General features: G+C 39.9%; 1 protein-coding gene across 3 annotated transcripts in view; it reads left to right on the top strand.

Annotated features, from left to right (window-relative positions):
* Positions 1-3,307, top strand: part of kalrna (kalirin RhoGEF kinase a) — a 142,465-nt gene extending 139,158 nt beyond the window's left edge. For all 3 annotated transcript variants that reach the window (XM_086050859.1, XM_086050860.1, XM_086050858.1), the window contains 2 exons: positions 158-296; positions 393-3,307. In XM_086050859.1, the coding sequence (XP_085906985.1) occupies positions 158-296; positions 393-950 (697 nt within the window). In that variant the 3' untranslated portion in view covers positions 951-3,307. The remainder of the gene's footprint in view (positions 1-157; positions 297-392) is intronic.
* The last annotated feature ends 13,860 nt before the right edge of the window (positions 3,308-17,167 follow it).

The raw sequence follows: 17,167 nt of genomic DNA, 5'->3' as shown, positions 1-17,167 counted from the left end.
AAAGAACTAAATTACCTGCGATTGAGTCCAGGTTGTACACCCCACATTCAACCAAAATGGGGTAGGCTTGATCTCACCTGTTACCCTAAAAAGGAAAAGCGCAATAGAAAACGGGTGGGTAAGCTAAATGATGTTTCGTACGAAATGTGGTTGTCAGGCTGGAGGACGGTCGTCTCCTTGACTACCTGGTCGCTCACGATGAGTTGATGGAGGAAAAGGTGGCCTTCTTTATCCGGGAAATACTGGAAGCCTTGCAGCACCTTCACACGTGCCGAGTTGCACACCTGGACCTGAAGGTGAGAACACATTGTTTTCGACTTGATGTGTTTCAGGCATCTGATATCAGATTGTTCGTGAGCTTCTGGATTTTTTTTTTTCCGTCTCTCTCCAAGCCTGAGAACATCATGGTGGAGCTTCACACTCCCACCCCGTGCATAAAGCTCATTGACTTTGGAGATGCTGTGCAGCTGTCGGCACACCGCCGCTACGTCCACCTGTTGCTGGGAAACCCGGAGTTCGCCGCGCCCGAGCTCATCTGCGGCACCCCGGTCTCTGTGGCAACCGACGTGTGGAGCGTCGGCGTCCTGGCTTACGTCATGCTCAGCGGTGTGTCGCCCTTTCTCGACGAGTCTCCAGAAGAAACCTGCGTCAATATCTGCCGCCTTGACTTCTGCTTCCCTGACGATTACTTCAGGGACGTGAGCCAGGCAGCGAGGGATTTTGTGTCCTCTGTGCTCCAGCAGGATCCAAGGAAGAGGCCAAGCGCCACTTCCTGTTTGCAGCACCCATGGGTGGGCCGCGGAGGAGCTCACGGCGGGGAGTACTCCAAGACACCTCTGGACACAACGCGATTGGCCACATTTATTGATCGAAGACGGCAACTTCATGATGTGCGTCCCATCACCAACATCAAGGGACTGGTGAGCAACAGTATGGGGAATTCACTGTGACGAAGATGAGTGTCGGGACGCTTGGTAGCAAAAACCTGCCACAAGATCGGAAATATATTTTCTGGATTTAATTATCAGATGTATTTATTAATATATGGGTGCCTAAGTCATGGATGTGAAAGATTTTAGTTTCAAAGACACTGTGAATGCTCTTGGACAAAAATTATATTCGCCTCTGGTCCTTCAACCTGCTGAATGACTCCACCTAGAGACAACATTGTGTTGCTTCATGACACTCAGAAAAAAAGATCAGTATCGAGGCTGCTCTTCTAGTTGTTTGGCCAGAGAAATCATGCCCATCTGGCAAGTGCTGTTATTTTAGAACAAAAGGGAGGAGATGATAAACCTAGCTAGGAAAACATGCTAGTCAAGGACACTCGGGTCGTACTCGGACGAGAACTGAGACTGCTTAGTTATGTGGCCAGAGAAATCATCCTCACTCAAGGACCACCACAGGGAGCAAGAGATCTTGGTGTCCTTTAAGTTATTCCACCTTGAGACAACCTGTGGTGCTTAGCTACACTTGGCTGGAACTTGGATCAGTACCGAGGTGGCTTCGGTAGTCGTTTAGCTAGCGAGCCAGCAAGCGAGCGAGTAAGTGAGTGGGCAATGGTGAGGAGGTGAGTTTCATTTCTGGTTGTTAAACTTGACTGGAGTTATTTCATCTGAAGACAACTAGCTGTTGCTCAGGAACACTCAAATAGCATTTGAATCAGGAAATGAGTTTGGTCTTTTGTCCTCAAGCCCGACCAATTATTTCATATAATGATAACGTGCTTTCGCTCAGAAACATTCAAACAGAACTTGGATCAGCATTGATGTTGCCTCGCAGTCTTCAAGCCAGAGGAAGGATCTTCTGAGGAGAATGTTATCACTCAAGGACAAAATGGAGAAGATGATATTCATCACCGGGCCTTCAGCCATCCTAGCATGCTATATCGAAGGACAACGTACTGATGCTCAGTGTCATTCAGATGGCATTTGGATCACCACCATTGGTAGTCTGTTGGCTGGCGTGTCAACCCTAACTGAGGGGAGCATTTCAACTCGAGAATAGCCCAAATTGGTATTGTTTTACAGCAACCCTTTCCTGTCATCAATATTAGGTTAGTGGTCTGTCCCCATATCATTGAAACCTATGCTCTTCTCTCTTGTGTTGTACAATCTTCAGGCAGTCAAGTGAGAGCCAGTGAAGAAACCTTGCTATTTAGTCGAAGCCACTGGCGGAGCTAGAGGTTGGGCTGGGAGGACATTGGCCCCCTTGAAATATGGTTGAACCTCCCCAAGTGCCACGCCTAAATAATTGACTCTTGGGTAGTTTCTGATTTATCCAGGATTTATTCCCCACATTCCCTTCTGTTCTCTGTATGTAACATACAATGAACATTTATTGGCATTTTCTGAAGATGTTGGGGGGTTTGTTAAAAAAAAAAAAGGTGGGGTGCGGCTAGTGTGGATAAAATCAAAGGGCCACTTAAAGTGTGGCCTGCAGGCCGCCGCCAGTTGCCCATCCCTGCTCTATACACTCCCACAATGTGTCAACTAACTGGAAAGTTTGAAAATTGAATTAACCATCTATAGAAGAAGTAGAAGTAACTAGAAGTAACAATAGGCTACTGTCTTATCTTTTTCATAGGGTGCTTAGAAAATTAAAAGATGGTGGGGGGATTAAATATGAATGATTTCTAAAGAGAAACAACATTAATTACAGCTTCATCTATTTTATTATTATTATTTTTAATGTTATTATAAAATGTTTTGTCAGTTGCCAATGTTTTGAACGTGTGCGGGTGTGTGCGCAAGCGCATGCATGCAAATATGATTCACTTTAATAATGGCTGTTGATTGTTGATAATGTGTTTCCAAGTTTTTGTTTTGCAACACCCCCCCCCCAGCCTTGGCCATCCCATGGTCCCCCCGCCCCATGGAAAAAAGTCTAGCTCCGCCACTGGTCGAAGCAGATCTGTCAATGAAAGCGAATGGGTTATGGTTAGGACCTAATGAATTACAGTGCTAGTGCAGTTGCTCTCAACTATTCGTGTTCGACGTTTTGTTAGCTTTAGTGGAGCTAACTTTAGCTTTGGCTAACCATGAACTTAAGCTTCAACAGTAAATATGGTCCATCCCTCAGTTTATAGAAGTAGAGTAAGAGAGCTTTTACACTAGGACCCTTTAGTTCATTTGAATCTAACTCTTGTTTGTTTCCTTTCCGGTGCGATTTAGTTGGTCAGGTCTGAACACAGCAAACTCCAGTGCGGATGTGCTCCATTCTCATGCTTTTAATGTGCACTCGGCTACTTACTGGTGTGTTGTAGCCTGCTTGATTGTCTAGATATTAATTAAAATTATCAACAAGCGGCAGTTTTCCTCTATTTTGTGTTCATTCATGGTGATTGTTACCATTATTGAGTCCACGCTGCAAACCTTCTTCCTGTAACCAATGAGAAGTGCACAACGTCACATGGTTAGTTGTTTGGCAAACCAAACCAGGGGTGACAAAGACATTGTTTACAAACCCATCAACTGTTTTGAACCAGAGTACATGAGGTACAGGCGTGAAATCGCCTTGAGTCAAAGATGTTACCACAGATGTATTCTTTGGATTATTATGTGTGCAGAAAACAGGTCACATTGTTTACATTTTACTTAAGATCACAACATGGGCCAAACATGTGTACAGCGAACCCCCTTATACAGCACCCGCAGAATCACCTACTTTGCATTTTTTTGGTAATTTTTTTTTTTTATTCATTTATTTGTTTGTTTGATTGATTTTTGGGAGGAGCCAACCCCAGTTTTTCGTGGAACCGCTTATTGTAGGTTTATCCCCATTTTTCCAAGAATTTGGGTGGTTTAAAATGGAGGGTCCACTTTATCTCCTTCTATAATTGTGAACAATTTAGGACATTTTTAGTCAAAGCTCGACTGAGACTGTAGACTACCTTCCCCACTGCAACATAAAAACAATGTAATGTTAATCCTTATTCATTCATTCATTCAATCAAATGATAACAACAATAGAGTGTTTTGCTTGTCATGGTTTTGACCCTGATATAATTTGTGGTGCTTGCAGCTTTTTCCTCAATGCGTTTCCAAACTTTGCTTACTTTTAATCAACAATTTCACAATTTATTTTTCAACACCTCTATTATGGACATAGGTAAGCTCTTGGTTCCTATGGTTATGATGGACTGAATCCACTCCGTAAACACTGAATGTTTTCTATGCCATCCTGTATGTTGTTTGGAGTCGGTTCAAAATAAGCAAAAACTGGTTCTCAACAACAGACTGAACTGAGCTCTTCTCTCCCTCCACTTGTCGATCATGGACTTTGGGATTAACTGGACCTATTGCTACATGGAGGTTGGGGGATTCCTTGATTGTCCTGATCTGGACATCATGTGAACACTGGAACACCACCATGGAGTCTTAGCTTTAGCTTTTATGCTCAATGTTTACAACTAAATGTGTGGCGTCTTATGTAGAATGTAGAATCAGGGGCACTGTGCATGTCAAATCACAGACGATGTTTGAAAAATCTGAATCTAGAACATGTCAATAGTGGGAAATGATTTCCCACACTGTAACTTTGTGCTTTTTATCTAACAGCATCTGAAGGCTTGTAATTTATCGTCTGAATGTAATTTCATTGTTAATTTTGTTCTTTTCATAGCTGGCCCGAGGCTCTGTTTCCTGGCAATGCCCATTCAGAATGATCCTGTGATTGACTGTCCTGGGTCTAGTCTGCCTTTAGCTCCAAGTCAGCAACCTCCAACAAGATATACAGTATAAGCATTTTATACACAATTGTAAGCATTTATTTTGGAGCAGGGAGAGCCTTTGGTGGCTTAAAACAATTATTTGTGTTTTTGCATCAAAGTTCGAAAGAGTTGACCAAAAAGTCACGGCAGTAAAACTCAACTTCCCTTCTCATGAAAAACCTGCTGATCTGAGTTGTATATTCTGATGATGTTGATGCATAGTCATTAGTCATCAATGCTGTCAGTCACATTGCCGAATAAAGCGACCCACGTCTGTGCATCTTTAACCAACCTGCTGGTTTGTTTACTAATAAAAACCGTTTTATTTATATTTACATCTGTGCCTGATGTGATTTTTGTTTGTACTGCAACTGCTTGCTGATTTTGTACTGACTGATCTATAGATGGCAGCACACACTTAATTACAGGACAGTATTGTAACAGAATACTGAATACAAAAATAGGAACCGTTTCTACCTTGTCGTTTAGGAGTAAATGCACAAATACTTTGCTGTACTATTGTCAATTTAGTCATTAAAAAAAAAGTTGTTTTTTTACTTACAACTTTACATTTACAGTTAAACACCTCACACTTGAAGTGTAGAATACTTGTACATTATTTCACATTCAAAGGCAGAAAATAAAGATCAAATAAAATAATTTCATTTTAATAATGGTTTAAAAAGTAATTTCAAGTTCTTTGTGTTATTTCTAATCCGAGAATTTAAATGGTGTGTCTCAATGAAGATTGATGGCTGCTGGACTTTGGACTGTTGCATTAAGATTTTTATGGGAATTTTGATCTTCACTTGTCACAATTATGACCCTTCTCATAAGAGTACTTTTTTCTGGTAATACCACAACCTTTTCCATGAAAAATATAACTTTTTTTCTTGTGCCATTTATTCCTTTTTTTGTAATATAACTTTTTTTGTAAAAGGGAATCATACTTCATTGCCATATTAAGTATACCCGGAAAAAAAATAGGTACTCATAACATAACTTTTTTTTTTTTTTTTAGTGGGGACAATTTACAATGATTATTTTCCCCTCCCATTTTGAATCTGAAAAACAGCAAGCACCTGAGAATATAAAAAATTATATTTCCAGGAGGCAGCAACTCATATACTGTATACTGTACTGTGTGTAAGTGAAGAATGGAGGTAACACAAAATGCATACGCAAAAATCCCCAACATCTTGTCAACAACTCGAGTACAGCACGTATAAATTCTCAGAAGCTAACTGCTATCGTTGATCTGTGCATCCAATAATACTCAGTGCAGCTCTGCTTACCTTTTGGCTTTGACTTGTTAGCTTGTTAGCCTACTGTATAGGTGCTTCAGTGTGACTGTCTCTTTATAAGGATTTCAGACAGAGCATTCGGGCGGTTGTTTCTTGAAAGTGGCTCTGGATCTTGGCCCCAGCCTAGCTGATCAGATCATGTGTGGAGGAGCAGAGTGTGGAGCCAGGTATTATGTTAAGTAAGAATCACAGAATCATTTTCAGACATGGGCAAGTAAAAGATGTGTGGTTGTTAATTTCAAACTTGCTGGGGGCAGGAACCTGAACCTCTCATCAAACTGTATAAGAACTGTCCTGCCTCCAGAACATAAAATGTATAAAACAAGTGAAAATGGTCGTGTTTGAAGTAAAATCCAAGTTGGAAAGGTTGTCATCATTGTGAAGGTTTTCCGTTGTTCTATAGCAAACTGGTTGGCACAGGCCTCAATTTCCATCAAAGTCAGCATCCATTTTGTCTTTTCAGAAAGGCGTGCGTTTGGCTTTTGGAGAGACTTGAAAGCGTTAGCCAGTATGACGAGAAGGCGGAGGCGGCGGTCCGCTTTGTGTGGCAAGGACTGGAAGTCGGAGCATTTTTTGGAAGGTCGCCGCTGCTGCCACTCATGCTTAGGCAGCATTAGATGCCTTTTGCTGGCGTGAACACACCGCTACAACGGACGTTTTGTCCCTCAGGCCCTGACCCCCTCCTTGGTAGCCCAACGTGCCAATGAGTTGAAAATACCCCCTGCAGAAGAACGTTAAAGAGGCACGCAAATTCAAATCTTTCTTCAACTTTTTTTTTCCTATTCCTGCTCCTCCTCCTCTCTTTATCTATTTATTCATTTAATTCCAGTTGAACCTCTTTGACAGGAATGAATTAGAATGTGTGTGTGTGACTGTGCGTCATTGCCTTCTGATCCCGATTCATAGGCCACATTTTCAAGAATACTTAAAATGTTCTACCACGATGCCATTTCGTTTCAGTTTTTACCTTCTTTTCTTTTAATCGCCAGCACAGTTACCTTAAATTACTTTACCACCTCAATCATCATCATACTACATTGTTTTCAGTGATGACCGTAATTATTTATAGGAAACGTATTTTCAGACATTTCTAACGGAAAGGTGAAACCTTGCTAGCTCACCAGCTAACCTTGAGTAATCAGTCTTCAAAAACAGCATTAATGAAATGTTGGCATTCATTGTTAAATATCACTGTATTCTTTTTTCAAAATCGTTGTTTGTTTGTTTTGACTTTCGGCTTAGTCCCTTCCAATCAGGGGTTGCCACAGCAAGTTACTGCATGAAATGTTTTGCACAGTTGTTAAGCCGAATGCCCTTCTGGACACAGCAATCAATTAAATTAAAATGTAACTTTAAGTAGTTCATTGTTTTAAATGTCTTCCAATAAAACAACTTGTTTCTTTTTTTTTTATATATGTATACCTTGAGACACCCTGAAATTTGAGTTAATTGTTGGTCTTTCAACGAACCGTAACATTCTAATATGCCAGAAAAACAGCCTAAAATATCAAGCTTGCTAAAATGAAAGTAATGGTACCATACAGATATCGCACATTCTAAATAAAAATGTAATGTTTTCAATGGGTTTTGTAACCCACCTAAAAGGGGGTTAACTAACAATTTACTAATCCTTATTTTATTATTAAGTACTCAATATAGCTTCACATCGCTAGTACGATCGAGCAATGGCTTCTGATTTCTCCCCAGTAAAAACTCATGAGCAGCTGATCTTATGGTACGATTGTGCCAATCTTGTTGACCAAGACCAACAAGGGCCCCTTCCTGGAAATTTTCCATGACTTTTGACTTCTCCCCTTGACCTTTAACTTGACCAAATCTTGGATCATCAAAGAACAACTTCCATAAGGAACAATTTTGAAAAGGAGATTTTTTTTCCATTTTAGCACTTATTGGGCCCTTACGAGTTGCGCACATGTTATAAATTGTTTGCATACTGTATTTTGTAAAACTAAAAGTTCACATTTTTGCAACGTTAAACTTGTGTCAGTCCGATATTGCTTCAACTCTCGGCTCCTTACGAACCTAGCCGTGCCGTGTACATACTTTGAAGAGTGTTACAGCTTATTCACAAGACACGTTTGTGTTTTTTTGCACTAAGGAGTAGTCTATACAATAGTAGCTAGCCAGCTGACGTTGGCTAAACAGCTCACGCTAACCACTATCTTAAAAACCAGCACTTATTATTGGTCAAACCATACATCACCCATAAATTTACATCATTGTTAATGTTAGTAATGCATAATGTAATACAGTATTTGTAATATGTACTGCAGCAGTCATTTTTAATTTTGCTTCATCTGCATAGATATACAAAATAACAATAATGACTGTGAAGCCGTTTAAGGTAAATCTTTTCTTTGTATATTTTTAGTGAGGTCACAACACTAAAAGAGCATTTATATTGTAAAACAATTGCTCAATAAATGCCCAAGTAAGCATTAAAGCTGAAATCAACCCAAACATATTTTTTCAAGAATATTTTCCCAGCAGGCCCACGAGTTGAAACACGGCATTCTGATTAATATTGCGTTTGTGGAATATGAGTTAAGCAGCAAAATCTAGCCCTTTTTAGCCATCTCAGGGGGCGGCCATTTTGTCACTTCTGTCGACTGAAAATGACATCACAACTTCTCAGGGCTCAGGTAATGACCAGTCATGGCTCAGCTTCAGAAAACAGGTCAGCCGTGATTGGTCACTGAGCCATGAGCAACTGTGATGAAGTGACAAAATGGCCGCCCCAGGATATGTCTAAAAACAGGTGGATTAACTCCTATTCCACAAATACTATATTTATCAGAATGCCTTGTTTCAACGAGTGCATAGAACATATTCTTGAAAATATATGTTGGGTTGACTTCCCTTTTAAGTAAAACGTGGTGCATCTCTCATGCTACACTAGAAATGTACATGCTAACTTGCCACTTGAACAACACAACAATGGACCCCCACTGTTTGCGATTGTTGAACTGGAGGAATTCTGACTGGGCTAAAGCGTGCACCCTCACTCGAAGAAGGTTTGACCAACGTCTCACTGAGGAACTAGCTCAAGCTAATCTAAACTGTAAGAAGATTAGGCCTATATGATATAATAAAGCACGATAGCAGCTGCATAGCAACTGATACATCACGGAACAACCAGTCATAACACATTGAGTGAAAAAAAAATACCCCCGAAAAATTCTTGAATGATGTATACAGGGACATTCAGCCAATAAGCGTTTTCCCCAAAAAATGGGGGTTTCACCCTCAAATATTTTAAATATATATATTTTTTTCAATATTGAAAAAATAATCTCCGAATATGTGAACCACGAGAGTGCGGGGATACACTATAGCTATAGTACTGTATTTAATAATGTACTTACTACATTATTTCAATGGACCTTTTTCACAGTTATTAATAGCAGCACCACAACAATTTGAATTAAAACTCAGTCAAAGAAAATTCAGCAATTTAAGAAAGAAGTGTGCCAAATGTTTGGCACACGTGTGCAATTATTGTTCTCAACCCAAAACGTGAAACATGAAATACATTTTCCCCCCACACATTCGCCATTTACTTTTTATAAATTTGCCTTTGCAAAATCTAATGTTTATTGTTCATTGCTTTCACACAGTCTTGAGGCAGCTTGGCAACTAATGTTGCAGTGACCCTTTAACAGCAGGAGAATACTGCCTTGAACTTTTTGTCGATAAGATCCCATGCGAAATAATGCGCAAAAGAGAAAAGATTGCCTTAGCATTGCGTCAAAGTACACATACAATGATGCTATGACCTATACTTCTCAGAGCCACTAGAGGGATATATTTGCATGCTATTGCTAAGATGTGCTGTGATACGAAAAAAGCCGCAGTTCATGTTGACCGCCTCTTCATCCACAATTTTACAATGTTTTGGACTCAAACACCTGAAGCATACACAATAAGTCGGAAATGAAAACAGCACTCTCCTTGATTTAAAAAAAACAAAAAAACAAAAAACGGTTTAATATTCATTGAAACCGATCTTTCCTTCTTGTTTGTTATCCTGGAACAGGTGTGTGTCTGTGTGTGTTATAAAGATAATGTTTTCTTTTTCTTGAGACCATACATCTCAAAGGCACACAAACACACAGACACACACATCTGGCGTCTGGACTCGATGCATTATTCAGGAACCTTTTACTATGATTTATTCACAGTATGACCGGAGTGTGTGTATGCGTGTGTGTGTGTGTAAAGACAAGCTGCGTGCAGAAAGAGCAGACGGTGATAAAGGCAAGGAGGAATGACAACACAGACTCATGAAGACGAGAAGTGAAAGGTCACAGGGAAGTGATGGTGACATGACAACAACTCGGCGTGTCTTCGATTGATTCTCTGATCTGACTTTGGCAAGATTAAGTGTCGTTGCAGTAACAACCAGGGGTAGGCAAGTTTTATTTTAGTTTTGCTTAACATAGTATTACTTAACATAACATGTTTGTAGCAATCCCTCCACCCACGGTAACACATAACAATAAAACATCCATAACCCATTTTATTACAATATACTGAGTTGTTACATTGCTTAAAAAAAAACAACACTTTCTTCAATCTTTAATTTTTTTTTTTTTTTTGCGTACCACATTTTGATTTTGTTGAACAATTTGGTACTTTTAAATTTGACATACTAGTGAAGCAAAGCAACATTTTTGGGAGGAATTAAGGTAACATAAAAGTGGAAAATAAAAAAAAAAAATGATACTAAAAGTGTTTATTTTACTTTCTTTTGACACGGTCCATTTTTCATAATTTTACTCATTCTTCTACATTAAGAGAATGCTTGATACCCGAGAAGAGAGAAATGTTTATTTTTGGATTTAGTTTAATCAAAGTTGAATGTACTATAATCTTAATTGTCTTTATTATTAATTTGGGGGGGGCATCCAAAATACTTGGGAACCCTGTCTGTGGTGTAATAAATGTACAAGAATTTTCCCTTTCCGGGGTCTTTACTTTTTTGAGGCATATTTTTTTTTTTCCAGAAAATGCTTGAACTGCACATTGTTCGACTTTCAACTTTTGGGGAACTTGACTAGTGCCACTCTATTGCATTGAATGTGGCCGGCTCCATGCACACGCACACGCACACGCACGCGCAGACCTGACATACTGCCACTTCCCAAGCCTGCTGCGTCTTTAAGGTGCTTTCGGCGCTTTTGTCGACATTCATGTGGCTGTTTACCATATCAAGGGCCAGTGAATTTGTCAGCCTTTGGGGAGGATTTTTCCCATCGCCGCACACAAGCACACGCACGCACACACACAAATAGCAGAAATGTTTCTTACCTTGCTCTTTTCCTGAGTTTTCAATCTAGCAATGTGCAAAGACAATTAGTGACAGACTGGTGGATTTGCATATATATATATACAGTATATACAGAGCTGGGCATTATACTAAAATTTCCCGGTCCGTTTATCGCCTTCCGTCTGCAGTTGAGGTACCCTTCCGGCGTCCATCTATCCATCTTTTTGTCCGTCCGGAACAAACAGTAATTGCCCATAGGCCAGTCCGCCTATCATTTTAAACGGGCTACCGTTTGCGTTTCTATTCCAACTTTGTCCAACTTCCACTAGCCCCCAGCCCCAAGAGATTTTGTTTTATATTTCTCCTTTGTTTAGCGGCGTGTCAAGATTTTAATGAGGCTCTGTTCTATTTCAACATCTATCAGAAAATAGGATGTTGAATGCAAAGAGGGAGTTTATGCATTTTCTAAAAGGCCGAATGTCACTTTAAGATGCTGTCAGTTGCCGCTGCGCTTGCATGACAGTGAGGCTATCTTTGGATGGCCAAACTCAATATTTCATAGAAAACCTCGGTCACAGGTAGAAATATGTCTCCCCCACAGAGACTGCAGACCTCTGCGGCTCTGTGCTCCATCCATTCAGGTTATGTTGTTGGATATTTTTTGTACTATACTTAAACTACAATAAAATATATGAGATCCATGTGTACACTAAGCGTATGTAAAAAAAAAAAAATGAAAACACATTTGCAGGGTGTCCCAAAACATAACACGATGCAATTCAAGGCTTTTTATTTGGGTAAGGGAAGAACAATCTTTTCAGAAGTCGTGTTGACTTCCATCTCTGTTTTTTTTTCATGAACTAACATAGAGATATATCAATGCAATTTAATTCTGCAAGTTTTAATGACTAGCAAAAAAGATAATGTTTCATACCACCAATATTATTACGTTTTGTAATTTGCGGTTTCTTGAGAGATTCCTTGTGCTTTCTGTTATTATGACCACATGTACAAAATTTTTGTTCATGGAACTGCCATTTTTTTTGCTCCCCTTACTTTCTAGGGGGCAGTAATCAGGGATGATACTCCTAGCAAGTAATAATAATTTTCAGATGACTTTTTTTCTTGAGCTCTAATAAAACAAAATCCCCCCTGGAATGCACTTCTTTTGTGGGTTCAAAAAAAAAAAATGGCGAGAATACAAATAAAAAGATAATCTCATTACAATGGTATTGATTAATATTGTTAATAGTTGAATTGATCCGCCCACTACTATTTTATATGGAATAAGACTTTCAAGGTACGACAGATACAAGATCACACCTTTCCTTTATGTATGTGCGACCTTTCTAAATCGTAGGTTTAGGACTGAAGACTGTACATGGGGCTGGATTTTATCAACAGACAGCTGGCAGGCACAGACAAAACGTTCCCTCAATCCAATATCAGAAATGGATGGAGCCTTGATCCAAAGACAAGAGTCCATCTGGTGCTGCCATTGAAGGATTAACCATTAAATAGGCCTCATGAATGACATGATGTTATGATGACAGCCCTTTCGCCAAAGTGGAGGCTTACATGGACAAAAAACAACCAATGAGCTAAAATGATTCGATGGAATCAAACATCAATGTGGAATATTTTCTGTGCCATTGCAGTGAATAATTAGGATGGATTACTTAATTGAGTGGTTGTTATTGATGAAGACATTTTACATTTATTAAAAAAGGTCTTTTCAGTTATACATTTTAAGTGCGGAGTTTCAATATACTGTATGTTCTTGATCAGTGTGTTCCCTGTGAGGTGGTCACTTGGGGGTAGTTGTTGAATTTGTCTGGAAATTGTATTTAAAGGGGAAATCAACCCAAACATATTTTTTTCATTGCTCACTAATTGAAACACTCCATTCTGATTAATACTGTATTGCGTTTGTGGAATATGAGTTAAGGAACAAAATCCACCCCTTTTTAGCCATCTCAGGGGGCGGCCATTTTGTCACTTCTTTTGACTGAAAATGACATTAAATTACTCGGGGCTCAGGTAATGACCAATCACGGCTCAGCATCAGAAAACAGGTCAGCCGTGATTGGTCGTTACCTGGGCCCTGAGCACTGAGCAGACACACATGACATCTTTATTATATTATTAAAATCACACCGCATGCTATGGCGGGTGGGTCACACACAAACAATCAGGGTGGAAGACGGTCTTCAAGTACCCATTCCACAGCGGTGACTTGTGATCACCCTGGCCAACTTTTCATGATCAGCAAGTGGAGGTCTGCTTGCAGTAAAAATGTTCTTTTCACGCTTCAATCTTCTGCATGGACTCCAGTGAGTCACTTTCTGCTTCCGCCATGCAGACCGTGCACATCTCCTGTACTGAATAATGGTATTTGCCCGAAAGCGAGACGGCTGTGTTCACATCTGCATCGGTGCAGTTTCCAACTGTGCACATCTGTGAAAATACAAAAAGAAAGAAAACTCCACCCATGAGCGGTGTTAATTTTAACAAGAAATCTTATTTAATCTTATTATAGTCTTTGCACTAAAATGCATTAAAGCTTTGGTCCGTGCGTCAGTGATGCGATCGTCCCTCCCACCCCAAAAGTGACAGGGGTGCTATGGATGAGTCGGGGACGAGGCAACTCCGTGCGCTGGAACGCCCAGAGAGTCCTAACATGGCCCCAAACATGCTAGTCTCGACTTGCGCTGGCATGAAAATGAAGTTACATCAGACCGGTGCACGGGCGCCAGTCTGCCAGAAAAGGGCCATTTGTCTTTTTTTCTTCATCCTTGTCACTTTTTTCCAACTGTGGAGTGGGGACATTATCTTGCACTTTCACCATGAAACCATTCTCTTCTAACAACTGCTTTCTTGCTGAGAGCGTGGTTGACGCTGCATGGTGACTGACTTCCGTTCACCGCTCAAGTCGGCCTCTGATTGTTTCTCTTCTCACTTAGTCCAGATTCCCGTCTGCTCCATTTTCTGAGAGGTTCTTTTCTCATCTGATTCCTTCTTCTGATTGGACTGTGTTTTTTCAGTTCGTCTATTTGTTGACGAGATTGTCATTGAATTTAGTTACCGTTGTCATATCATTGAATGACTTCTATTTTAGTTTTTGTTTCGGTTTCGTCTGAAAGCAAATTCATGATGAAATAAATGACGTAAACTTTGAGAAATTAACACTGACCGTGCGCCCATGTTAGACCGCGCTTTGCGCTAGACTTGCGCTGGGCACGAAAATAGAACCCTTTGTCTTTGAGATGGTGACGAATTCCCCAAAATTTCAGGAGTTATGTTATTGTTCAATGCCAGAGCAAGAACCATACTCATTTTATACAGTGTTGATGCTTGAGCTAACTAGGATTAAATGTCAACATTGGTACATGGTGGCTCTACGGAATACATCCTCCTGCTGAGCAACCAGACATCTGTTCCCTTTGTGTCGAGCTGTCATATTTTCATCTAATCTCTGCCTATGTCTCTTTTGTCGACTATAAATAATCCATCTTTCTGTCCAACACAAATGTTGTCTTGCTTTTATCCCATCGGCTTTGTACCATATTACTGTCATTCATTTTTCTTGAGAACAGGAAGGCCTTTGCCAAGCGATGTCACCACTGTCCCCTATGATATTTTACACAGTAGGTGTTGATGGAATTATTAAGAGTTATGTCTGTCAGCTGTTGTGTGTCTACTGTACTTTTTAAATATCCGCTGGAAACCCAGTCTGGAAGTACTGTAATGTATTCTGTAATTATGATCACAAACTAAAAAAAAAAAAGCCCACCGGAACAATGTTTCCCAATGAAATTTATTGAGATAGATAATCCATTCCAGCCTAGAGTTATGTTTACCTCGTTTTTTTTTGGTTTTTTTGTATTGGTGATTTGTAAAAAAAAAAAAAAAAAAAACTGCCCTATTACAAAATAGTGTGTTTTTTCAAAGTCTTTAATTTTTTTGGTCGAATCAACAAATTTTGTGACTTGTGACTTGCTTGCCAAAAACGTCTGAAAGACCAGCCTTGACTTTGACTTGAACTCCATGACTCATCAAGTCATTCTCTGTCAACTTTTGATATACAGTAGTGTGCCTTTTGTTGTGAAACAAAAGCTACTTTTTCGGGTTGTGAACTCTGTAGACCTGGTAACCCGGCAACCAGTAGGCTATGCTATGAGACAAGGGCTGAGACTGCTTCGTTGAACAAGTTATCACGGAGTAAGCGCCAAAAATAAATACATTTGGATTGGAGGATTATCTTTTTGATGAAGTCAGGAAAAACACTTGCAAGGTTTGCAACTTGAAGGTAAGAGACACAACATCTATGATGTTTACCTTCATCTGTCAGGCGCAGGTAAGCTAGCTGTATTAACTGTGAAGCTAAACTAGCTAGGTTAAACTGGTGGAGCTAGAGGGGGGGCAGAGGGGTCACTGGTCCCCCCCTGATATATGCTTGGACCAGGACCAGGTGCCAGGCCAGATAATTGGCTTTGGGGTATTTTGCGATTTTTCAGGTAATCCTTTTGTTCTCACTAATCAACGACATAATTGTCATTTTCTTAATTGTCATTCTCGCGCACTTTATGTCATGATGCACGAGGGAAGGAGTTCGGGGTTTCAGTGTCCATGTCCATCACTATGACAGTAGACAACATTTTCTATAATATTACAGTATTTTATCTATTATGGTGTTTATTCATGAACTGCGGAGGCCTTTATTGGATAGAAGGCCTTTAATTATACAAATACATTTTTGATACAGTGCTAGTATGTGCAGGAGTTCCTAATGTTGTAGTGGCTGAATGTTGTGTCGAGAAACGTTTTATTTCATGCACACATGTACGCACACACACACATACACACAGTATATACTGCATATACATGAATGTTGCATGGCCCAGTCCATATATTCTACATAATGCATGTTGCCCGGGTCACAAATTTTTCTGTCCCACACTTAGTTTTAGCATCTGTGGATCGTGGCACTTTTAATTCCTTGATGACACACAGATCAACAAATGCACGCACACACGCAGACACACGCACTCACACAACCAAGTCTTCAGCTTGCTGAAAGTTTTATCTAGAGCTGGGGACCTGAGTTTTACAAAGATCCCTGAATGTCTCCAAAAAACTGATTCAAGAGGAAGTCAAAAGCAAAATTTTCTTTACAATAATATGTTGTATGCGCCCACACTAGTTTAAATACAGCATTTTGATGACAATTGCGTTTGAGGTATCTCAGAGGGCGGCCATTTTGTCACTTGCTGTCGCCTTAAAATGACATCACAGTTGGTCAGGTAACAATCAATCACAGTTCACCTGCTTTCTCTCTCTCTCTCTCTCTCTCTCTCACCCTCTCGATATATATATATATATATATATATATATATATATATATATATATATATATATATATATATATATATATATATATATATATATATATATATAAAATTGTATTATTTTCCAGTGGCTGCAGGTCATTTTTCGTGTGACTTTGTGCACATGGCATGTGAAAAACTGTGTGTGTGTGAAATACGCATGACTGACCCTTTTTGCTGATTAATCTATAGATCAAAATCTCTGTGTTTGTTTTTGCATGTGTAAATCTGCTGGTGTCTTTTTCAGGCCCAGAGGCTCTCTCTCTCACACACACACACGCACACGCACGCACAGATGAAGAGCCACTTGAACTGCTGAGGCGTACAGTCCTTTGATATTTGAGATGAGTAGGAAGACTTCCTGTCTCACACGCAGAGGTCACACACAAAAGTCCTTTTACTGACCACGTAAAGTTGATGTTAATAATCAGGAACTTCAAAACCAAGTTCGATCAATGGAGTCTGATCAATCTTC

The sequence above is a fragment of the Filicampus tigris genome, chromosome 14, assembly GCF_054856515.1.
Source record: "Filicampus tigris isolate MCC_2025a chromosome 14, RoL_Ftig_1.0, whole genome shotgun sequence".
Classification (NCBI taxonomy): Eukaryota; Metazoa; Chordata; class Actinopteri; order Syngnathiformes; family Syngnathidae; genus Filicampus; species Filicampus tigris.
This window is presented reverse-complemented; position numbering and strand designations above follow the sequence as displayed.